This window comes from Passer domesticus, chromosome 14 (assembly GCF_036417665.1).
Source record: "Passer domesticus isolate bPasDom1 chromosome 14, bPasDom1.hap1, whole genome shotgun sequence".
NCBI classification, from domain to species: Eukaryota; Metazoa; Chordata; class Aves; order Passeriformes; family Passeridae; genus Passer; species Passer domesticus.
Genome location: NC_087487.1, coordinates 7,681,921 through 7,707,330, shown reverse-complemented (window position 1 = coordinate 7,707,330; position 25,410 = coordinate 7,681,921). Strand labels below are relative to the sequence as shown.

The window sequence follows — 25,410 nt, the reverse complement described above, 5'->3', positions numbered from 1 at the left end:
CTTGAAACTGTTCAAACACTCCAAGAAATGCAGTTATAAAACTGGTTCTGGAATTGTGTGTAATACTGTTTTTTGTACTGTCACAAACACATATCTTTAGAATTGATTAGACCTTTAAAGAATAAAATAATTCATTATGAAATGAAATTTTAAAAAATCCCAAAACCACCACTCAATCACCCAGCAGGTGTTTAAACAAAAATAGAACTAGTTAGAAAACTGTGTTCACTAGATGCCTGTTAATGAAAACATCATTTCATTTGGTGCTTTACTACATCCCCAGTAAGATGAGAGATTCTTAGACCTCTAAAACCTACTCCATTCACAAGTTTATACACAGCTCTTAACTACCATAAGGCTGTATTTCTCACTGTAAGCTCAGAAGTATAAGAAAAGGTAAGTTTTTTCTAAAGCATCAGAATTAACTGTAGATTAAACAGGAGAGACACTTTCAGACATTAAAAAATAGAGCAGGTAAATAAATGCTAAGCAATACTTTTATACTATCATAGTAAGAGATTACAACAAAACAGTAGCAAGACCAGAAATGTAATTTCTTCTTTCCAACTCAAAACTGGAAGTAGCTTTATTGGCTTTAGGACTTTTTTGCCTTCTTTAGTTTTGTAAGAACCCCGTTGATTCCCAAGACATGAGAGTTACAGTAATCCCCAAAAAAGCCCAAAAAGGTGTTATGAGAAATTGTTTATTTTTGTATTATCAGGGGTGACTGTTAATTTGCTAGACACAAATGGGCACTTGAATCTTAGCTTTTCATCCACACTATTTATTGTGTCTTATTACAGAAAACAGATTGGTGAAGTACTGGCTAAGTTACATCTAGTTGTCAAAGAATCAGACCACTTAACTGTAGTATCCAGGAATTTTTAACAGTGCTTAGTTTAAACTGACCAAATAGTCTTAATTTGAATGTACTTATTATGTTCTTCAAAAGTGACAGTTTGGATTTTTACTCTTAACTGCTTCAATACCAAAAGCTTCTTAATACATGCACGTCCTCTTCCAGTCCTCTGTGCCCTAAAACACATTTTGTCAATAGAACTGCATTTAACTTTCTTGCTGTATTACTGTATGTTTTATTACAGCACACTGAGCCATAAGGAATTCAGGTTCATCTATCCAGTACTGCCATTCTGCATGATTTTTTGTGGTAAGCATTGGTTTCAAATGTCTTGCAACCTTACCTGGATATAATTTTTACCCAAAGAGAGACTGTTAATGGTCAATGTAGGTATTTGATAAAGGATTCTTAGAATTAGCGTAGCCTTTTCTTACAGCTAGTTAAAAAGAGAAAGAAAAAGGATGAGGGAGAGCAAGTAACTGTAGCACAGATAAAGAATCCTTAGCACGGATAAAAGTATTCCTACAAAAACATGACAATTGTGTGCCTTTTCCCATTATTAGCTCCTTCAAGCAAAGTAGGGCAAAGGGGCAGTGATTGGAGATGGGAAAAAAAATGAAGGAGTATGCTTTTCCAAGGTCAGAAGCTCAAAATTTAATAACAGTAAAGGAATTCTGTAGTTTTCAGCAGTTTGGAGAAAAAGACTAGCACAGCCTTGCAGATGTAGTTGCCATTTATTCTGGCTCTACGTGGACGTGCATGAATCAGAACACATCAGGAAGTTGCCATATACCATTCAGCCAAACTACTGAATGGACTGTTTTGCACTACAAGAAATTAAATTTAAAGAGACAAAGCACTGGTTTTGAAATTGTATTTCAGGAGACAGGCGTGGGCTTAAGATTTACTCTGTTAAATCCAAGAATTAATAGAGCAAAACATTTGAAATTCAAAGCATTTGAATTTCCTTTCAATGAGTAAAGACTCAACACTGTAGTATAAAGTATCTCAAAGCAAAGTATTGTTACTGGCTGAGTAATGTTTTGCCACTGTATTAGGGCACTTTCAAAAATGTGTGAATTGTTTTATCTCCCAAACTTACTCAAATGTTTCTATAGGATATTCTTTGAGATACCTGAAAGCATGGAAGAGAACTGCAGCAAGTTTCCTGCTGTTATCCAATTTAGTCCCAGCCCTGTACACAGGCTTGGTTCACCAGCGGGGCACTCTGGATGTTATGAGTCACATCCAGCAGCTCTGCAATCACTCTCAGCAGTCCCAAGCTTTTGTCTTCATCCTGATGCCGTGCCACTCTACCCCATTTTACAGGTATTAAAAGTGTCAACAGTGCACTACATTAAAATCCAAACGCTTAATCAGAAATCAAGATTTCTTTTTTCCAAAGCTTAATAAATTGAGATATATAAATGCATACAGGAGGAGTTTTGATTTTTCATACAGTTAATACAGAGTGAATAGGGGACATAAGCCAAATGCTTATAGCACAGAATAAAATTCAGCATCTAAGCTTTACTCATTTTTGTGAAATAGCTTTGTATGAGGATATGCAGTAAGTCTAATGACTTCACTTAAGTATGTCACACTTCTTCATTATGATAACATTTTTAGCAAAATTAAACACTAATTGTTACAATCAAAATGTATTAATTTTACTTCTGCTGCTAGGCAGTAAAGAAATGTCATTACAACAGTGATTTAGGTCATTGCAAAAGGTTTTCAGTAGATCCTGGTAAGTAAACAAAATGTTAAAGCAGATATAAATACTGAAGCTGATATGGAAAAGTACCTTTTTAAGAAACTGCTGTTGTGCAAATGGTATTTTTATTAAGATAAATGTATTTTCTGTTAACTGCTAACAACACAGTCCCAGCAGTTTGGAGCTGAGTCTGCTCGCTCTACTTTGCTTTCATATGAAGTATTGAAGGGAGGAAAATACTACTCTGAGGAAAAAAAATTAATTGATTTTTTGTTTTGACTGAGGTTGTCTTTTGAAGTGATGAGTCATTTCAAATCTCTGATTCTTATCAGTTTATCATGAAATATGTTTTTGTTTTTCTCCCTAGTCATGTTCACTGTCCTCTAAAAATGAGATTTCTTCAGTGTCCCCCAGACCTAACTGGCAACGCGAGCTACGTTGATGAAGCAGATGTGTTTTACTCTAATCCACTTGGCTGGCTGAATAAGGAGTTCTACAATGACACATTATTACCCAGTCACTTGATCCTCTTCAATGTGCTAGAACAGGTATGGTAACTGCAAGATGAAACAAACTACTTCTGAGCACAAGCTACAAGATAAATTAGGGAAGAGTTATAGTTTAAATTTTTGAAAATTGTTGTTCACAACTTTTTAAAACATAGCTTATATTAAAATTGACCCCTCTAGCCCATAACAAGATCATTGATATCATTCCACTGCTATATATTTAATGTTCATGTTCCCTCTCCCCTGTGCAAAGTTTTATGGAATTCTTCTCAATCCATGTTAAAACAAATGTGCCATCTGTTCCCAGAAACTGCACTTTTAAGTAAGCAACAATGAAAACTAAAAACACCTGCAGTCACAGTACCTTTTAACCTCTCAAATCTTTAATGAAGTCCATAGCTGCTCCAGACAGGATCAAACAGGATAGGTACTTTTTTTTCTAGCAGGCTTTCCTAAAATAAAGGATAAAGCTTCCCAGGGACAACTGAACTGATGGTTGTCAAGAGACTTTGGAACACTATTCTTAGGCTCCCAGCTGTGTTTTCTTACTGTGGCAATTAATGTGTGTTCATTTGCAGGAAATATCATCATTTCTAGCTTTAAGGGGCTATGAGAAAACAGCCACTCTCTTTCATACTCATGTACCTGAAGGACGAGTTGGAAGCCACATCTCCATCTACAGGAGAAAAACTGAAATTAATTATCCCTGAAGATCAGGCTGGACCTCAGAGCTATTGAGATCAGGTTTGCATATCAGTAGCTATGCTTACACCTGGTACTGCAGAAAGGAGAAAGCAGTGAGTCTGAAACTGGGGGGGTCAGTGGGAATGAGGCAGCCAGTGGCTGCCTGCAAACAAATAAACCTCCTCCTGAAGGCAGCTTCAGTAGCAGTAGGGCAGGATGGGGCTGCTGACCTACCTTACAACACTAGAAAACATTGGGAAGACCAAAATTACCATATGAATGCTAAAGCAATAAAATACAGACAAGACTGGACTGTTTTTATAGAACTGTACAGCTATGCTGAGTTTTTTTATAAATAAAGACTTTTACCCACAATGTCTCTTTTATTTTTCTTCTACAATATGCAGATATGCAAGACATTTCAAGTGTTTAAATCAGCACGCTGATTAGAATGCAGCACAGCAAATTCTTCACAATTGAACAGGCTCTTGAACCCCCCCAAAGACAGGAAGCAAATATAAGGTTACAGAACACTAACAAATACATTACCACAATGTTGATCTATTTTTTGAAGGATGAGATGAAGTTAGTATATCAAACATTGGAGTTAGTAGTTGGTACATTATGCATGGCTCAAGCTTTAACTACACTAATGGAATGCAATTAAGCATTTTTTCATACACAGGTCATGGCATGCCTAGTTTCTGCAACAATACTGCTGGCACCCAAACTATCTTTACTTCCAAAGGACAGTTAAAGCAACGGTACAGAATATGCAAATCAGAAAGCCTGACTTCTGCCTGTTAACAAAAATGTGTAAAAATCAAATTATTCAGAAAAAAAAACCCTTGCATTTTGCTGCTTTGTTGAAAAACAATTAGTTTCCAGAGAGCATGTGAATTTTAATCTTCATTTTTACAATAAATTACTCAGTATTTTGGATCAAAGGGTAGTTGCCCCAATTCTATTTCAAGATTTGCCATGTGTCTTCCATTAGTGCGACCATGTTTATGCCATTTACCTTCTCGTTTATTACGGTGTTGGTACTTCTGAGCTTGTTTTTCATGTCTGGAATTTTCACTTTGTGTAAAAGGTCTTTTAGGTCGACTGCAAGAAGTAAACAAAAGCTTATTACTACTAAAAGCATTTTGTAACACAATTACATTTTCAAGTACAGCTTTTAACATGCTGAGGTTCATTGAAAACAAAATTAGTAAGTAGTCCTTTAGCTTGTAAGAAAAATTTTTTTTAAATCATCAATAAGATGGTATATATAAAAGAAATGCTTTCTAAAAATAAAAATGCAGGTGGTATTACAAGCTTCTGTGTAACAGTATCAGTAAAAGAATTTGGAATTGTTTTTCTGCAAACTGAAATTCTCACAAATTAGATATTTAATTTAAAAATAAAGTTCATTTGATAATAAATTAGGAAGATGGACTATAAATAAAATCATAAACCTTTTGTGTTTGCTAAAACCATGTTAACTGGGTACCTGATAATAGGACTATCACCCTCACAGTTAAGCTTTCAATAGGAGAAAGTGCTACCTCACATAATACTTAGTAACCCCAAAGTAGTTAATAGTTCAGACTTGCAGCTGCAGTAAAATACATGAAATTATAAATAATACAAGTGTAAATTTGTAAAGCCATGAGAACACCTTTAGATCCAGGAAAGGAATGTAGGAAACAATAGACACTAGGGACCATTGTAAGAAAGTCTGAACAAAACTTAGTCAGGGTCAGGATCTGAACTGAAGCCTGCTGTGTGATGAGCTCTGCTCTGGGCAGACAGAATAACCCAGTATTACACCAATCTACAGGAGAGTAGTGAAATGTATCTGCCAGATCAGGACTCAGAGACACCCTAAAACTCAAAAACCTCATTCAGCAAAGGACAAAAAGGAAGCTGCAAGACAGTTCCTCATTCCATCAGATGGGAAATCAGAGCTGTTTGGTCTAAAGAAATCCTACTGGCAGTTTTCTAAAGAACCCAGAAGAAACATTAGATTGTGCCAAGCACACACACAAAATTTGTATAAAGTTTCTACTGATCCACTTTATATAACATAATCTAATATTTCCACTAAGTCCTTCAGAAAGTCTAGCATATGTGTGTGTGTATATGTATACACACACACACAATACACATACCTGCTCAAAGACCATCCATTACAACAAGGACATTGGTTGTCTTTACAAAGAACATTTCTTTGTGTTATCAAGTACAGGAAACATGGAAACAAACCTGGGTCCATACTGGGGTGAATTATCATAATGGAAGTAGTATCTGTAGACATATTTGTCCAAATCCTCAAAAACCTTCTCATTATTACTTTGGTATTCCTTCATATCTTCCAGGTAATCCTTGACATCATTAACAAAATCAGTGAACAGCATCTGGTCATGTATAAACAATCCATTATGAAAAAACTTATTGATGAAATTTTCTAGTTCTCTCCAGTGATGAAAGTTATGTACAACTTGCTGTAAATACTTTCTCATTAGCCGATTAAATTCATCCACCCTGATGGGATCCGAAACTCTGTTAAAGAGACTAATGAATTCTTGATGAGCACATTCAAAAATACCAGAGCAGCCCTTTAGGGCAAACTGATGTTTTCTATTACACAAATGATCATTGAGACATTTCTGGGAATCTGAATCTTTTTCAAATGTTGTAAAATGATGTTTCCTTCCATTTCTGGATTCTTTTGGCATGTGAGGTCCCCTGTAATGCATGTGCTTCAGATTCTCGTAGGAGTTATGGTCTTGGTAAAAAGTTCGAGCTTTCTTGTTTGTTTCATGTCTTTTATCGCTTGATGACTTCTCTTTTTCATCAAAGATGTTTTTTGTGGTATCTTTGAAGTGTCTGAATGTAGACTTTACAGAATCAGAGAATTTTTTCAAGTTTTCTTTTACTGCTTCTTTAGCCTGCTTAATCTTTTCTTTATGGTGTCTTACAAACTCTTTTGTGGAATTTTTCATAGCATCAAAAGTTTCTTTAACTGAACCAAAAAATGTCTCCTTTGATTTCTTTCTACTCTTACTCTGCCCTTTAACACTTTTCTTTTGTCCATTTTCATTAATTTCTTGTTTTTCAGATTGGTCTTTTGCTTCAACATACAGCTTCTCCCATAAGTCAGAGCGTTGTTGCTCAAAGTTTAGCTTCTTTTCTAGTTCTGCCAGTCTTCCTCGCAGAGTTTCTATTTCTTGATTTTCTCTTAATGTCTCATCATCATCATCATCAGCACTGTCAGGTGCATGACGAGAACTTAACTGTTCTAGCTCTTTTTTCAGAGCTTCTGTAACATGACGTTCTTTGTCCAGTTCTCGCCTGAGCATCTGTGCCTCTGCAAAGAGTGTTTCCTTTTGCCTGAGAAAATTGCTGTTCCTTTGCTTTTCCTCTTCCAAATGCTCCCTTAGTTTCTGATTTTCTATTACAATAGATTCGGTGCTACTACCTTTATCTTCTAAGTTTCTAATTTGTTGTCTTAGCTTCCTTAATTCTTCCTGAAGTGAGGCCAAAGCCTTTTCTTCTTTCTCTAGAGATTCTCTTAGGTGCTGATTTTCTGCAGCAAGACTTTTTTTTTGAGAATCAAAGGATTTCTTCTCCACCTCAGTAAAGGTCAAACATGTGGCAAGATCTCCCTTGAGTGACTAAAAGAAACAAAAAGAAAACAAGCAGACATACTACAATGAGAATTGTTACAATTTTAGCTCGAAATATGAAAAACCAAGGTAGCCCAAACAGAGCTTACTTGTCATTTTGAATGCAATGAAACATGTGTAGCAAGATGCAAAAATAGAGCTGGTTTGTTTATCTCACTTGGGTTTGTTTATCACACACTTTCTTGGCAACAAAGACCATGTGAGAAACTCTCTCAGCCAGCCAGAGATCATCACCCCTCACTTGTATTGGTTTAACTAGCTAAAGAATAGTCAGTTTGATACATGAACTCTAATATCTTAAAAGGAAATCAAAATGTGCATCTTTGATGTTGATTTATGTTCAGCCAGCTGAATTTACAGATTACCAAAAAAACTAGCAGAAGCAAAGGCATTTAGCTTTTGGGGCAGAAATTCACAAACTGATTTTGAACCAAATCTGAAAATACCTGTTTGTATAACTATATACTAGCACAAAAGGAGCTCCCCAGTCTGCTGGCATCACTGACAAGTTCTAGAACATACTGAATTATGTACAAATGCTGCTAACAGACACATAAAAGAAAATCTGAAAAAAAAAAACACTCCCTAATCTTCTCTCTGGATGATGCAACAGTAAAAAATCAGGTGTATGGCTTAAGTATTTAAAAAATTAATAACGACTGATAATTTAGAAAGCAAATTCACAAAACCTGCGCGTTCAACATGTTTTTACAAGCACTTTCTACTTCATCTGTCCTCATTAATGACAACATGGCACTGTATCACAGGGAAACAGTCTCTGTGTCCAGATAACTCCTAGACTACAGACATAAAACCCAGTACATTTAAACACATTCCAAGAGCAAATTCAATCAACACAAACATTTGTCAAGAATTCAGGAGAAAGCTCTCTGGAAAAACTTACTAAAGACAAAAATTTAATGGATTTGTGTGAGAAATTCATTTTAATTTGAGCAAAATACACACATAAAGACAGAATTATGCAATGACTTCCAGCTAAGCTCACACCTACCCCCACTTTGTGGTGCACTTGATCTCCTTGCTCTTGTTGGCACTGGTAAAGGTCATCTTTCAGATCTTTTATTTCACGTGTCTTTGTCACCAGCTGCTGCCGTTTCTGGACCTGCACTGTACCTACAAAGATAAAAAAGTTTATTTTGATAGACTGACTTAGAGTAAGCAGTTAGAGGAACAGAGGAACCTAAACATCACCTTCATTCTCTCTGCAAATCCAAAAGCATTCTTACCTTGCCATTTCAGCCCTGTCCTTACCAGTAACTGTTTAGCTGTAGCAAATGGTTTCTTTCAATGATAAATCATTTCTCAGACCCAAAAATTTGTTTCTACACTGTTTTTTCATTAAGGACAAATAACTACATAGAAATAAGTTAGATCCAAACTAACAAGTTATGCAGGAAAGAATATCTGTGACTCTCTCTCTAAGGTTTTTAGTAACATGCAAGTCAACCAGGATAAAAAGGAGACTACTGGTCCATGCATTATCCACTTCAGAACTACAACCTTGACTGTTAATTGAATTACATTAATAAGAGGGTATCAGCACAGTGTTTAAATTTTCATGCAGAAACACCATTATTACAGACTGCTCACAAAGCAGCAAGTATTGCAGGCCCTGTCTTGTCCTTCTTATCCATAAGCAAAGGCTGCAGAGTAAGCAAGTGTCCTGTTTTTCAATTGTCACACCAAGGCTGAGACACCCTCATTTTTAGAAAAAGTATCTTTGCTGTACTAGTCACCAATTTTTTTTTTGTCAAGAACAGCTTCTTGACTAGTACTTCCTCACCTAACACATGTTCTCTAAATCCTAACACTGATGCAGTTTTTATATATTTGCTTTTACGATTCTCTTGAATTGACTCTAAAGAAGGCAACAGCAATTTTTAGGTATTTCTTTCCAAACCAATGCACCATAATCAGATCTCTAGCTCTGTATTTAAAGGCAGGGAGAGGTGTATTATTAAACAGAAGAAATACTCTAAGTACACTTACACTGATTAATGTTTTGTGCTCTCTTCTTTTTTATCTATTGTCAAGTGTGACCTTAAGAAAAGACTTATATTCAACCAAGTTGAACTATAATAGTTCAATTCAGTTAAGTGAAGGCAACATTTTTACAGCAATCATTTTAAGTCTGCAGAGTCCTAGTAAACACTTCTTGAGAGCATAGATCCTTTCATAACTGAATTTATATATACTGACAGTAAATTTGGTTTCAATATTTATCCTTTAAAGATACTTTTGACAAGTCCATCAATCCTAACAATCTAAAGCCTGCATCTGAAAAATCATCATTTAGCATACAGGGTTTATGTTAGGTAGAACTACAGAAATTACAGAAAAACACTTAAAGCTCGCTTTCTCTCCTTATCAAAAATCCTAATTTAAGTACAGTAAGAAAAAAATTACATTTAGCAACACTAAAAATGAACATATTGAGGTGCCATTTCTCAGTAATTGGTTTGTGCTTCCAGCTGGTACTCTAAGTCACAGTATCCTTCAGATTATTTAAGTAACCAATCCAAATCCCTAGCATTATAGCTATAGCCCCCTGCCCTTGCAGTTTCTGGTTAAAGAAAAAAATTAAATATCTGAATGTCCATAATAGGACATTTTTTCTGGCAAGGACCTTCTATCTAATTTAAGCTTCACCTGCTACCTGAAAAGTCTGCCTTCTTTCAGTTCTCCTTCCTAGAGCATCATAAAACCAGTTAATTCAGTTTAATATTGATAAGGTTGTTGATTAAAATCTATTAATTAATCTAATTAATCTGGTTGCTTTCTACATCTCTGAAAGCCTTAAGGGGTTCCTAGAGCTCTAGCTAAAAGGAAAACACTATCCTGATATTGATCCAAAAAAAGAAAAGTAGTTTTATAAAAAGTTATGCTTTCCAATCCTCTTACATGACAATTAGCTTAACATTAGAAGAGTGCTGTGGGAAACATTCATTCCAAGCTGAGCCACAAAAATACAAAGTAGTCCTCTAGGGAGATGGATTCTCCCTGCAAGTTTGTGTTGGGAAAAAAAAAAAAAAACAAACAAAAAACAGGAAGATGGAAGCAGAACTTCATTTCCTTTCTAGTGGTAGAAAGATAAGTTATCACAGAACCATGAAGAACTTCCACCCGAAGACGCAAAAACTGAAGCCACACAGTTGCCTTCCTTCTGCTGAAAAATGCTGCCATCACTGTCATCAATGAGGACTATTTTTATTTAGAAGTACAGATTCAATGAATGAACAAGTGAATTCCTTAAAAAATGCATTAGCCTCAGTCCATGTTCAAAGTGTATTTTTCATCCACAGATCTCTAAGTTCTTTAAAAATATAGTGTTTATCATTAACACCAAACTAAACACAGTGAAGTGATTAACACTGAAATTTCAATTTCCTCCCACAAGCACTATCACAGACTGGTGTAGTCACTGTGCTCCTCTATGCCTCTAGCATGCCAATGCTCACCAAGCAGTTTCCACACCAGTTACTACTACATAAAATGTGTTTGTATGATTGGATTAGTTGCTCCTATAATCCCACATACATCAGCAATTCCTGAGACTTGATTTATTGTTTTATTTTCACAATGTAAGTATGCACACATATGTGGATGTGTGTGTACACATACACACGCATGGTTTAAAAAGTAAGTCTGAGAGCAAGCACAGCATTCACAGTACATCACTCAAGGCTCTTACCTTCAGGTTTACCTAGGAATAAAAAAAATTGGGATCAAGTGAAAATTAATACAAATCTCAAAAGAAGTGCCAAAATTGAAATCACTAACAATAAGTCAACACCAAATCCAAAGAGAATGATATCCCTGTCTCCAACTGAATCATGTGTCTTTTTAGAAAGGCATATTTTCATATTTCTACAGTTACTCAGGAAAAATCACTATTTACCCCATTACTGTACAAAGTAGTGTATATTACAAACAGTTGCACTGCTGAAGGATCTCCCTGGATTACCACTACAGCTGCAGTTGCTTTCTCTCATATTTAGGTTTAGGTTGCTAACAGAGAACAAGAAAAAACATCGCAGTCACAACAAAACAGCATTCACCACACAAGATGTGCACTCTGCGCACTCTGCCTTCCCTGAACTCACCGTAGAAGTGCCCGAAGCCCATGCTGATGGCGATCACCAGCGCCAGGATGATGCATCTGTTGAGGCCGCTGCTGAAGTGGCGCTGGGGCTGCTCGTCCCGGGGCGGCTCCGCCTGGGGCTCGGCCGGGGCCGGCCCCTCGGGCTCCCCGCCGGACACGCCGCGCTTCCGCGGGCGCCGCTTGCGCACGGCCGGGCTGCTCTGCCTGCTGCTCTCATCGCTGCTGGACTCCTCGGGGCCGGCCTGAGAGGGGAAAACTGAAAAGCAACATACGGCCGAGGTTAAAATGCAATAAGTTCTGTGGTAAAGAGCAAACTGAGGATTAAGATCGATCCGTGTATTTATGCAAAACAGATTTGGCGTTTAGCTTTGAGAACATTAACAAAACAAAATTAAAATCCTAATGATAAAGTTTGTGCTGGAAATTATGCAACGAATGTGTGCTCTCCTAAGTTAAAATTTAATATTTTTTAAACTAAATAATAATCAAGAAATCATCACTAAAAAGCTGCATGGCACATCCCCATACCTTATCATTCACTCATTACAAAGTGTTTCAGTCAGTCCTGCCTCCTAAAGCATCTACATGTACTGCCCCTGCAAATTCTTGTGAAGTAGAAAGACAAAGAATTTAGTTTTCCTTCTCTAGCAGCTATTAAAACTGAAATACTTAATAATGAAAGAGCAATACATAATGAAAGACTTGCTATAAGAAGGCCTCCTAGAAGATAGACATGGTTTTGTCACATACCCACAAAAAATTTCATTTCTGTGAGCTGCATGCAACTGCGGAAAAAATTCCATTACAGTTCCATTAATGTAGATGTTAGAAATATTCAAAATCAAGATATAAATTTATTTAAATATGCAATTTTGATTACTTTTAATATCTACCATATACTATCTGTTAACATCTTTACCCGCCTTCCAAAAAAGCCATTTTCAACCACTACTGCACAGGAAAAAATCCACTCAAGTGCTTTTCTGTTTGTTCTTTCCCAACACTCTTCTATTACCTGACTGAAGTTTTGGTAAATGGGACAAGATTTGAGATAAAAATAAATTCTAACCTTAAAAAAATACCTTTTACAGAATTTTTGCAAAATTATATTTATTATACCATTTGTACGTTCATGTTCTAATGGCCCAAAAGCCACATATTCTAAGCAGGAAAAAACAACAGAGCTGTAATTGCTTGTTCCCATTTGTACAAATGTTTGCTGCATATACTGTAAATAGATTTATATAATCCAGTATATAATAATTACTATTTAATCTCCCTCCTTTAAAAGCTTTTTTCAAGTACAAGGTAAACATCAAGGGGAAGCAGTAGTAGGGTGGAAAACTAGCTTTCAAGTGTCTATATTCTGTACCTAATTCCCATGTCTGGAATAATTTCAATGGGATCAGTGAAGTCTCTAGCCACGATACAGTGTTCCTGCTTGGACACTAATTTTGCTGCTCCCAGTCCCACAATGCTAATGCCCCTCCTAGAAATATGGTTGTTCATTCTCTTATCAGACATCATTACTCAGAATGTAAAAATACAAATATAGAAAGGCCGTCCTTGAACAGTTCACAACTGAAAAATCATTTGTTTGAGCAAAGCCATGCACACACCACGGAACAGACAAGAATACCAGGCAGTGCTAGCTACTATCTGTAAAATGCACTACCACTTAAGATTCTTCACTTAAAATAAATTACAACTTGAAAGAAGTGATTGCATCAAGCCCAGGAAAGGTTATCAATTAGTATCTGGAACACTTCTAAATCCATGGACAAGAAACATGACAGATTATGAAAGATAACTTCCTCCCTTAATAAAAAGCTCCATTTTCGTAAATCAGTCAAACCAAGCAGACTTTGCAATAAAGACAGATCATTTAAACAGTGACTCGGACATGCAGACACTTAAATGAATTTAAATAACTTAGTAGAGAAGGACACCATTTTAGACCCAGTCATTTAAGCAGATGCCTACTTCCCAATCCTGGAAAACAAACATTCAGAATGCATTCCTAGAATGCAGAGGTCAGACATTATAGAGAAATATACAGGACAAACTTATTTTTCTTGCTCATCTGTGGGGTTTTTTAGGGTTTTTCAACAACCAAAGAAGCTTACACACACGAATACGAAAGTGGTTAAGGAACAAGCTGCTTCTAGCCAAATGGGAAAATTCTTTGATACACAGCAAAGAATAGGAAAGGAGAAAAAAAAGGACAATCAGAAAGAAAAATGCTGTAAGATTCTTAGAGCCATTCATAAGCACTTACTGCCGAGTTGTCAACAGCAATTACACTTTCAGACAAGAATGACACTGCCTTACAGCTGCTGTAAGAATTCAGTACAAAGCTGTGCTCTAACAGTATCAGGATGGAAAGGACTACAAATGAAACAAAGTGTGACCACAACAGCAGTCCAAAATCCAGTCCAAAAGTTTCTACTGTGATTTTGAAGTGTCAGATCTGTACCAGAAATCAGATTAAGTCAGTTGACATTGCTGCACAGACACAGCTCAGACACTGTAGTACATGGGTACTTCTGCTGGCTGAACTTCATTCATGAAGCAATATTAAAACATTTCTGTTTACGTGGTGAAGACAGCCTAAACAGGAATTGGTGTGCAAAAAGAAGTGGCAGAAAATCCTTGTAGAATGCTTTAGTATCTACATTAGGAAGAATCTGAGGCTCATCCTTTTGCAACACAAAAGAACACTCAAGAGGAAGTGGGATGGCAAAGATTTCTGTTGCCACTTTTTGTCACCTCTAAAACTTCAGCTTTTAAAATACTTGGAAAAGTACTCCTGACATTTTCTGCAATACTTGATCAATTGAATGCACAGCACTAAAGGCCATGCTGAAAATAGCTTATGTTAGAAGCAAGAAATTATTTTTGCCAGTCACATGTAGGCTTGGAATCCAACAAGAACTATCCATTGAAACAATCAAGCACACACATTCAAATGTATTACAAACCTTACTGATGTCTGCTCCAAACCTACATGCAAGGTTAACATCTTTTTAAAGAAGCACATAAGACACCGAGAGCTTGGCCAAGTTCTTCAGTGAGGATTGGCTTTCAGCATCTGTCTAGAATATGACTACAAGATCAAGTCAGCTTGCTATCAAAAATTGTAAGAACACTCCATGCAAGCCTTAAGCAATCAGCTTTGCACAAGCTGATCAAATTTAATCACACCACCTTGAAAAGGAAGACTGCGAGATACATGCTCTTTCACCTCATTTCCCCATCCCCTTACACAACCAGGAATCTTCCACAGCTTCTCCAGCCAACTGACTTTTGTGTACAAAAACACAGGGAGAAAAAAAAAGGACACTTTTAGAACTCATCCCTAGAAGAAAAAAACAAAGTCAACTAAATCTTAACGTAAAAATTAAGTCAGATTCCCCAGAAGACTTAAAGAAAGCAACAGCTTTGTTACAAATCTTCACTGATTATAATTAGATGCTAAGCTGTCACTTTTTCCAGTGGATACTATGCAGATACATGAACATTTAATGATGCTGTATCCTACTCTAAGATAAAACAGTATTTTAGGTAAAATCCTGCTTGTATAATAAACTTAATTGAAAGACAAAAATCAGCAATGCAAAGGTGTCATAGAGAAGAAAGAACAGAAGAGATTACATACAAGCAGTCAAAAAGAATTATAGAAAAGACTAGAAAACAGCAACAAAACAGGAAGTCTTTGGTTTGGATTTCTTGGGGTTATTTTGTGGTTCTTCATTGGACAAATATTCATCCCCTTCCTCCTGATTATAATGCACTGCTTATTTCAGCCAAACACTGGCAGTATCTTAAATACATAAATATACACTACACAGCTATGACAAAGCTTTTGTAGTCATCCTGCTTAGTCCTCATGGCACCAAAAATCCTCTCCCACTTGCTAGTCATTTATGCCAATTCTATATAAAGCCCAAAATATTGCCAAGAGAAAACCTACAGTTATTCTGTGAACTAAAAGTAATTTTAATTCTCCAAGATATGCCTCAAATTAACTTTCCATTTAAAACAGTGAACACTTAATGAGAGAGATTGCTTTAAAATAAAAAGACTGCAGACACACATTTAGACAAAATTGCAGAGCGCACCTAGAGTTTTTCTAGAGACTGCAAACACTTGGATATGTACTCAACAAAACCATTATTTTTTTCCTCTCTCCACAAAAAGTGGGCTCCCTAACCAAAGACTTGTTTTTTTTCTGGTGACATTTTTGCACACAGTTGCTTAGGACTGTATTACTCTTACCAGTTTCTACATGGGAAAATGCATATTGACTGCTAGAGGAGGAGCCCATGTTAAAGTCCTCTGAACTCTGAGCTTCTTCACCATCAGCTGGAGCTTCCTCCTGACTCTGAGTTTCTTCTGGTTTTGGAGCTTCAAGTGTAACGATGTCAGAATCATCACTAATAGTTCCAATGCAGGACACATCATCAGGAACTTTTTCTTTATTTCCCTAGGGAAAGGGACAGTGTGAGAATTATTCAGACACAAAAAACATAAAGTAATTAAAACAAACAAACAAATAACCAAATATTGTTGGAACTTCAGGAAAGGAAAAATTTGTGTCTTCATTTTAATACCTTCAAAACATTTCTTGCCATTGACAGAAGGGGCTTAGAGAAGCTTCTGAATAATATAGTCTGTAATGTAATTTACCTCTGGAACTGTCTGAGTTTCCTCAAAACCAGCTAGAGTATTATCTACTGCTGGGATCTCTTCATCATTGCTGCACTGAGCTATAAGAATAAAAGGAGGAAATAAGCAAGCAAATAAACATGGGATTAAAAGCAGCAATCATAAATTATGCCCACACCCATATAATATTAAAATAGAGTGTCATAATGTAATTTTTTAGGAGTACAAGCATTGATGGTTCCTTCCAAATTATTCTTATTTGAGCTATGACATTACTAGGGAATACTTCTTTTAGCAATAACACTTCTATAAACTATCTTACAGCAACGCCAGTGCACATTATTCTATAAATCTGAAGTATGGACAAAATGAAAGACATTCTACTAATTTCACACATTTCAGGAAAAAAATACTTTTATAAAGTCAATGACTGAATATTTTCCATAACATTGGTGAAGCAAATACCTTGACAGAGGTTCACAAAGCACATTAAAATATATTGAAAATACTAATTTTGTGCCAATGCTACAACAAATATTGATCCATTTCATGAAACTGATCCTCTTTTAATATCTTACCTTGCACATCATTTGCCTGCTCCTCTTCTTGCAAAGAAACATATTCTTCTGAAACAAACTCATGATTGTCATTCGTGCTTCCATTTTCTGAGGTCACTGTCTCTATGTCAGAACCCTGAAGGAGAAGAGTTTAAATGGACATTACTATTACTGGGGTTTCCAATAGTAAGTAGGAAGAAAGGGTTACAAAGAAAACAGAATATTAGTAATAAAAACAGAAACAGAAAAACAGAGCCTTTAAAACTGAAGACAACTTTGAGCAAAGAAAAGCAAGTGAAATACCAACTAATCGACTAGAGTGAAACAAGTATTAGTATGTAATACTCAAGAGCAAGGTTAAAAAAAGTAAGATGAGGACAATTCTAAGAGGGAAAAATTACAGCAATTTAGGCATTAATTAACAACTCCAATGAGTATTTTAAATAACTATTTTTATTATCTTTGTTAGACCTGTTTATTAAATGGAATTTAGAGAAACAGAGGAGGTTTTGAATACAGGATCTAATTCTGGCTCCCAGGTCCATCTATTGTATTCAAATACACACACCTTCCCAAAAATAGAACTTTCAAGCATATCAGCATGAGCTTCAATAAATACTACTACCAGGAAAAACGATGTATAACTTTATTCCATCTCAATTCCCGTGAGACATTTTGAAAGGCTGTTTATATAGTACACCTCTGACACCTCAAAAACAAATATTTATACAAACTCTATATTGGATTTCTGTCTTTAATCCAGAAAGGAGCCTTCGTTACTAGTCAGCTGCCAGGCAGCAACAACACCAGAGCCCAACAGGAACTGCAAATAAAAAACACCAGGAGACTGCAGGGTACTAAAGTCAAGCAATATGCTTGACAATTCCAAATATTTAACCTTTATATTGTAATTTTTGTTTAAAAGTACTGATGAGACACCAGTAAGGCTATCAGCTGACTACAAACATGCAAAACATAACTGAAAAAACACTAAGTCACTCTGATCCATAAATAAGTTGAGCTGTTTTTGTAAACAGAGATAGTTATTTTTGCAACAGCAGGTGTGAAATTACAGTAGCAGCAATACTTCCAGATCAGTTTCCCTGGATGTCTCATTTCAGGACTCAAGCAAACATGTATGCTTTTGTTTTTACAGAGCCTGTACTTCAGGAAGCTTAGATACCTCAAAAATAATTGCATAAGATACATTCTATAATCATGTTACAAAGTTACATTTCTTTTTAAAAGGCTTCAAAAACTAACTGCTTTGGTAAAGTGTTAAACACTGTGTATATTTTCTCTTTTTTTAAACACTTTGTATCTTTTTTCTTTTTGACTACAAAAGTATCACAACTTTGATTTTATGTGCCTTGCAGAAATTCACCTCTCATATTTACTATAATTTGAGTGAAATCTCAGGAAAGAAAATATGAAGTTATTTGTGGGTTGTGGGTTGGTTGGGTTTTATAGACAGGTATACAGGTTTATTATACGATAATTGTTCTCTGGTGTGACAGAACCACTGCATTCATTGCTGAAATTGTGAATAAGAAGAACAACAACATTTCAGTTTGCCCAGGCTCCACAAAAAGAAAAACATCAGGAATATTGCTTAAAACAGATTACAATTTTAGCTAAAAACCCAAGATAATGGGCTAACTGAGTACATGGTAAGCCATCCTTTTCTTAAAAACACACAGGTGGGAATGCATGATCCATTTCATCTAATGCTGGACCTTCATCACTCTTCCATCTCAGCAATAGCAAAGAGGTCAAGAAAAGATATTGTCACCTCCCTACCCTCCTACACAAAATTAGCAAGTCCTTTCTCAGGAGCAGTCCAGCAATGCAGAGAGAGCACTGCTTCTCTGTCCAAAGCCCACACTCAGTGCAGCACACACAGCTGCCAGCTCCCTGCAGCCACAGCCTGGACAACAGCCACCTCCTGCCCCTCAGCTCACTGCAAAACCTGCCCACAAACAGATTCCACTGTGTCATCAGCAATGCAGGTCACAATAGTATGTGAGAAAATCATACTTCAGTACTCCAAACTAACCCACAGTTCTACCTGTCCTAAATATCCAAATCAATTCACTGCAGCATCCAGAAGTTCACATCTCCCCTCCCTAGGTAACAGCCATGTGAAGGGTACCTGGCCATCCCATCCATTCTGCTTTCTCAGATTCAAAGCTGTCCTACCAGAAGAAAGCTAATAATGGCAGCTCTCAAACACAAGTGTTGCCCCATTTTTATTTCACTGAATCACGGATGAGTAACTGGGAACACAAAATCTCTGTGTCACAGGAATCTGTGACTAGACAAATCTTTGACTAGACAAATCCCAGCCATCCCACAATCTTGTGTTATGTTAACTTATTTAGACTGCATAATTCATTTGCAGTTACAGTGTAAAATAACCATCCCAAGAATGAAAATAAAGCATGAACTTCACAGCTGAATAACTCAACTGCTGAACTCAACCTCTAAATCCTTTTACTTTTATCTGAACTCTGTGAGTCCAGCAGCCTGTTACACTCTTGTAGCCCACATGGCCTTGAGGAATGAAGTGCATGAGTTTTCTGTTTGTTTTGGTGACAAGATTCCCAACCTGTCATTCAGCCCAAAACAAGGAAAAGAAGTTTTAACCATCTCTTAAATACCACTTTGCTGCCAACACAAATGAAAGCATGACCCAATATTTATAAACTTCAAACTGTATCACTTGTGACACGGAACTGTCCAAACATGAGTGCAATCACAAGTTTGTATGTAATAACTTGGTTCCAAGTTTCATTATAATCCGCAAAACAGGGGAGTGTGCAATGAAGAACAGATGAACACTATGGGTGATCTTCAACCATTTTTTCCTACTTTCCTCCTCTGAATGAAACATCTCAAGTACTGGTCCTTGAATTTTTTTCTGAGGCAGGCAACGAGTAGATGCAGGCAATATCTAAGTGTCATTCCATGAAAACTGTCAACCCATCTGTCCTGAGGATTCTGGCTCAATTTACAAGACAATGCTAAATACATAAGAACCAAACCAAACAAGCAAACCAACCCACCCATTCTACACTCACACATCAGCCAAGATCTGCAGAGATACAGAAATCCTCAGGACCAAATGAGGAAAGGATACTGGATGCCCACACTACCAGGAAGGGCTTCTCAGAGGTTCTGAGCAACCCAGGCCTGCCTTGTCCACTGTGGCAAGGGAAGACAAAACACTCTTCTTATCTGCATTCACGTGTCTGCACCTGAGCAGGTGTTGAGGGCACCATGTCAACCAGCACAGCCAGTGCAGTCATTTGATCAAACCTAAGGGCTGACCTTACCATGAGACTCCTGCTCTCCAGACTCCACTGACAGCACTGATTTCATCCACACAATGCAAACTTTGAAACCAACATCAGAGCCAGACACCTGTCCCATGATAGTGGTGGAATATACACTTGTCCCTATTCTAATTTTCTATAAGGGAGACTATGAGAGGACAGAGGGCTGCTCCTGAACAGCCACTGCTGAAATTGGGATCAGATACCTTAGTGGTAGAAAAAACCTGGGGAAATCATGGAATCACTCCCTTCTCCACAAGATATTTTTCCTGTCCATATTCCCAGCTTTCTTTGTTTTGGTGACGGTAAAGACTTATCAGGAGGACAAAAATATATTAGCAACAACGGACAAGTTACATAGAAGGTTAATGTTTTCAGGCAGGGTGGAACAGAAGAATGCATGCCACCAAAATTCTACCAGTTCTTCAAAGTAAAACCTTTGCACAAAAAGAAATTAATTTAAATATCAAAATTTATATCAACTACAGTAAAGGTATACATTTTTTTAAATAGTAGTTTCCTGATTTACTTCTAAATTGCTCTTCTATATTCTCTGTTGGTATGCAAGATCCACACAAAACAAGAATTAAGCTGAAATAGCATTTTACTGCATATTGATAGCCTTAAAGTGACAGAACTTTAGCAATGTGAAACTGGGTACCTCGTGATTGATGACAGTCCAGCCGCACGATGAATCACTGTCACTGGAATTTTCGGACATTTTCAAAGCACACTGCAGGTAAAAGTAGACTCTTTTAATATGCAAGACACAATTTCACTGCTCTATTGAAAAAAAAACAGAAGCATGGAAATCATGATGTTACAGAAGAATACATTAACACAAAAAATGTTATTCTCGAATTGAGAAAAAAAAACAGAATAAAAGTTGAGAAAAAAAAATATATTCTTTTGTACTTATTTCCTACTACCTTCATTATACTTGGAGCAAATATCGCTTTGCTAAGCACATACTTCTTTCAGCCAGCCAAAAAGCTGTTAGGCTAGACACACACACACATAAAGCTAGTCAATAAATTAATAATTAAAGTTAAACAATTATGCTTTCGACAAATTTTAAGACATTAAATAATTTCTGCTTTGCTACATGCACAGAAACTACAGTTTATTCGAGAAAAACACTGTGAGTCTTTTTTTGAGAAGAAACAGATTAGGATGTTTTGAAACTAATTTTCTTCAACTCCTGGGCAAAAACAATGTTTCCTGTTTCTTTCACTCCTTTCAAGTACTCTCCAATACACTGATTCTGAGGAAAATTGAGAGTACCTGGCAACTACAAAAACAGAACAAAAATAACCCAAAGTATAATTTTTCTTTTTTAAATAATATTACCAGATGACTGGTAGCCACTTTCAGAAGAGAACTGTCCAGCTGCAGCTGCCTGTGTATCTTCTCATTTTTAACAGAAATTTACCAGGAATACAGAGCATTCATTAACACCATATTCAGGTCAATTTTTCAAGTCCTTAACTAGCAAAAAGACTTTATAAAAAAGTTTAAAACATTCCTTGCTCCTTGAAAAAAAAATATTGAGTTTTTATATAAAATTTACTATATGGATTTATCTTGGTGGGAAAAATATTCCCAAAATTGAACAATTTCCAATCAATTGCCTGTTATATTATGCATCAACATAATAAAACAGCCAATGAAATCATGTTCAATAAAGCTTTTATCACAGAATTTGAGACACCTGCTTTATTTCCCACTCTGAGTTAATTCCAGCAAGAACACAGAGGAAAGAAAGCATCTATGTGTTTAAATTTATTTGCTCTCTACTTTATTATTAATCCTGTCTTCACTCCTGGTTTCTCAACACAGAAACTATACATAAACTTTGAATGAGAACATCTAAGTATACCAGTGTGGCTAGAAATTGGCATAACAAAATATAAAACCTCCAATTCCATTTAGGTTTCACAAAACACAGTAAACGTGTCTCATATCTCTGCATTATGGTAGTTACTGCATTTTTTCTAAGATAAAACTATTTTCTCATCAACTTCCACTAACATAAAAGAAAAAAGCAATGGTGGCAATCACAACAACAGTTTAAGCACAAATATTCACTAACAATCAACTTCGGTATGAAACTCAGAGAGAAACTGAATTTAGGGGTTTTTATAAAGCCCTACTTTGAATATTGTTGTCATTTTCCTGTAGAAATTTTTCTTCCTTCATTAGTGCTTTTCCTGGAATCTCAACCAGGGAATGTCAGGTTGGGAGCGGGTGGGAAGAAATCTATTTTGGTTTGAGTTGTTTGGGTTTTTTTAAATCACACTGTACACAAGGATCATTTTTTTTTTCAATTGTGATTTATTTTTAAATCATACTTCTTCAATCATCAAAATAACAGAAGCCCAAATGGCAAAGCCTAAGTTCTAGAGCTAACATGTGACAACGACATCTGCTTGCTGTCATTAATTACTCTAAATTTGACCAGGCAGCAGCAGCAGCATTCCTCTCACAGGAAGGGAACTCCCAGCATCAGAATTCATCACCTGGCAGAAATATCCCTGGCTGCCCTGCAAAATCTGAAGTGAATTCTTAAGACAACTTCAGGGCACCAGCACAGTTTGACACCAGTGCATCAACAGATTTTGAAATCCCAAATTGTCACAGCAGATTCTGTGCTGGACATTGCCACATCTCTGTTCCTCCAGCTAACTCAGCATTTCACCCTGGGCCTGGTGAGCACGACAGAGACACCATCCTGCTCTCCTGCCAAAAACACACTGACAGGTAACTGCAGAAACCCAAAGGCATCTTCTGTTCTGAACATGCAACCATGGCTTTGGGCTCCACCTGTCTTCCCACCCCAAACAAAAGATTCAGGACCTCCCTGGGTACTGACATCATCAACATATATTAAATAAACCAACAGAAACAAGCAGACAATCATCATTTCCTATTGCTTGGGGTTTTTTTGATAAATGGTCTTGAGTTAGAAGTTATTCAACCAGAATACTACACCAATAGTGTATATACTAATATATACTATAATACATATATAACCAATATATACTATATTTAATATATATGATATACTATAATATCTATATAACTAATATATGCTATATTAGTGCAATAGTACACTAATAGTGCATTTTTACCTGCATACAGGTGTCAAACCACCAAAATATAAAATATTTTATATTAGTATATTAATTAATATTTTAAAATATTAAATATTTTAATATTAAGAAAAATAATGGAGTTTTTTAAAAATAATAATCCGAAGAACACTATATAGTTAGAACTGCTAAATTTAGCCAAATTACAATAGATAGATAGCTTGGCATCAGACTGAAAGGCATCTCTAGGGTAAATGTATTCCTACAGGTACATTCAGCAAACATACACCTGTAAAACAGTTACCAAAATCAAAGCACTTTATTACTCAGTTACATCTAATAGATCAAAAAGACCTATAAGCTTTAATAAAAAAAAAAAATTACCTAGGTACAGTGGTCCTAAATTTCAACCATCAGCTAAACAGTTTATTTCTGTAACAGATTAATAAAATGCACATAATCATAACTCAATCCGAGGTCAAATTCAATCCCCTAAGTACACTAAAAAAAAAAAAGACTAATTTGAACCCAATGGCTAAACTGACCCACTCACAAAATCTTCTGCAGTTTGATTCTCCAGCAAATGACACAGACTCACTAACAACCAATATGCTTCTCCAACCAGCCTACAGGGGGCTGGAAATGCTGCCACTGTCTTCCTGAATGCAACTTTAAAATAAGAACAGCTTTGAGCAGGAATTAAAAAGAGATAAAGCCTTCAAACTTCCTAATGAATCAAGACGACACTATTGGCTTCTAGTCCAATAACAGCAGGGGTAACTGGAGGATGCACTAGGGTGTCACACATCTCCTGTATGCCAGGCCAAGCCAGAAGGGAAGACTGGGGAAAAAACCCAACCAAAACCAATCCCGTGGTGCACTGGTTCTGTATGCTCACCACAGATCTTCACTGCCACTTCTGACATCACCTTCTTAATTTCTGTCTGGACAAATTAAATATCCATTATGCTCAGAGTTCAATCTGTATGCATTTGGGGAAGGGGTGCAGGAACTCAGAAGCATTAACTATTTTCCTCTCCTTAGTGAAATGTAAACCAGAAGCATAAGGTGGAAAAGCTTACAACCATATGTATTATTGATAAGATAATATCAAGTTATCCCAGACATGTATATAAAAATAAATCTGAGATACCACATCCTATGTATCCATTGTGAAACAAAATAAATACCAGTCTTAAGCAGAAGAACCACTCCAATCTAAATAAACCCTTAAGCTCAACCTTCTAAAAAAATTATTTCCTAGACTAAAAAAGTAACCTTCAATAAGCATTGACAAAGATGAGTAATGGGCACCAAGAGGAATATGAATGTCTTCTACAGAGTTTGCTGTGCTGTCATTCCAAGTAAAAACTCTCAGCTCTCTTCTACAATCGATTCTTTGTTGCACAACAGAAATAAAAACAGGTTCAGCGCTATTACACATCAGGGTTCTCATGGAAGTTTGTTATTTCTACCAAGTGCTAATTTCTTCCCCTAAGTAACATTCTTCTCCAAGAATACATTTAGCAACCCATACTGAACATAGACTATTTCCTTGCTCTGAAGGAAAGACAAACGTGCTTTCCAGGAGCCAGACTGGCGCAAGGCGGGCCACTCCCGGTCAGTCCTGTGCCGCGCAGGTGCTCCTGGAGCGCACCTGAAGCAGCGCGCGGCTCGGCGCCAGCGCAGTTAAAGCGCCAGGACGCTGTTTATGAAACAGAGCACCTTGCATCAGCCGCCGAGGCAGCGGCAGATGATGACAGAGAAGGAAGCTGGCAAACGCCAGCGCCAGGGCCGGGGCCGGCACGGCGGTGACACCGCCCGGAGCAGCCCGCTCGCCCCCCGAGCAGCGCCGCGGCCCCGCGCACCCGCTCCCCGCCCAGGAACGGCCGCCCGGCCCCGGCCCCGGCGCCCCGGGCTCTGCCCCGCTCCGGGCGGCCCCTCCCCGCGGCAGCCGCCGCGCCCCCCGGAGCTCCCCGCGGCCGGGCCGGGGCAGGGCAGGGCGGCCGCCCCCGCGGGCCGGTCCCGCCGCCTACCTGAGCGCGGCCCTCGCGGGGCCCGGCACGGACGAGGGGCCGCGGCCGCAGCCGCCGGTGACGCCGTCACAAACAACCCGGCCCGCCCGGGCCGGCGCCTGCGCGCGGGGCGGCGCCCGCGGCACCCTGGCGAGCGCAGCCCGCGCCCCGCCGCGG

At 37.4% G+C, this 25,410-nt stretch overlaps 2 protein-coding genes across 3 annotated transcripts in view; one reads left to right on the top strand and one right to left on the bottom strand.

Annotated features, from left to right (window-relative positions):
- PIGB (phosphatidylinositol glycan anchor biosynthesis class B) overlaps positions 1 to 4,568 on the top strand; it is an 8,197-nt gene extending 3,629 nt beyond the window's left edge. The window contains exons 9-12 of the mRNA XM_064388606.1: positions 1,104 to 1,168; positions 1,978 to 2,188; positions 2,944 to 3,124; positions 3,664 to 4,568. Coding sequence (XP_064244676.1) covers positions 1,104 to 1,168; positions 1,978 to 2,188; positions 2,944 to 3,124; positions 3,664 to 3,795 — 589 coding nt within the window. The 3' untranslated portion in view covers positions 3,796 to 4,568. The remainder of the gene's footprint in view (positions 1 to 1,103; positions 1,169 to 1,977; positions 2,189 to 2,943; positions 3,125 to 3,663) is intronic.
- Positions 1 to 25,410, bottom strand: part of CCPG1 (cell cycle progression 1) — a 26,446-nt gene extending 1,036 nt beyond the window's left edge. The window contains exons 1-9 of one of the 2 annotated variants that reach the window (XM_064388605.1): positions 25,255 to 25,410; positions 20,788 to 20,859; positions 16,813 to 16,927; positions 16,256 to 16,335; positions 15,845 to 16,052; positions 11,568 to 11,822; positions 8,456 to 8,577; positions 6,020 to 7,431; positions 4,791 to 4,876 (exon numbers count right to left, since the gene is read on the bottom strand). In XM_064388605.1, coding sequence (XP_064244675.1) covers positions 4,791 to 4,876; positions 6,020 to 7,431; positions 8,456 to 8,577; positions 11,568 to 11,822; positions 15,845 to 16,052; positions 16,256 to 16,335; positions 16,813 to 16,927; positions 20,788 to 20,847 — 2,338 coding nt within the window. In that variant the 5' untranslated portion in view covers positions 20,848 to 20,859; positions 25,255 to 25,410. Of the gene's footprint in view, positions 1 to 763; positions 4,877 to 6,019; positions 7,432 to 8,455; positions 8,578 to 11,567; positions 11,823 to 15,844; positions 16,053 to 16,255; positions 16,336 to 16,812; positions 16,928 to 20,787; positions 20,860 to 25,254 lie in introns of those variants that run through there. The other variant, XM_064388603.1, reaches the window with a different exon arrangement.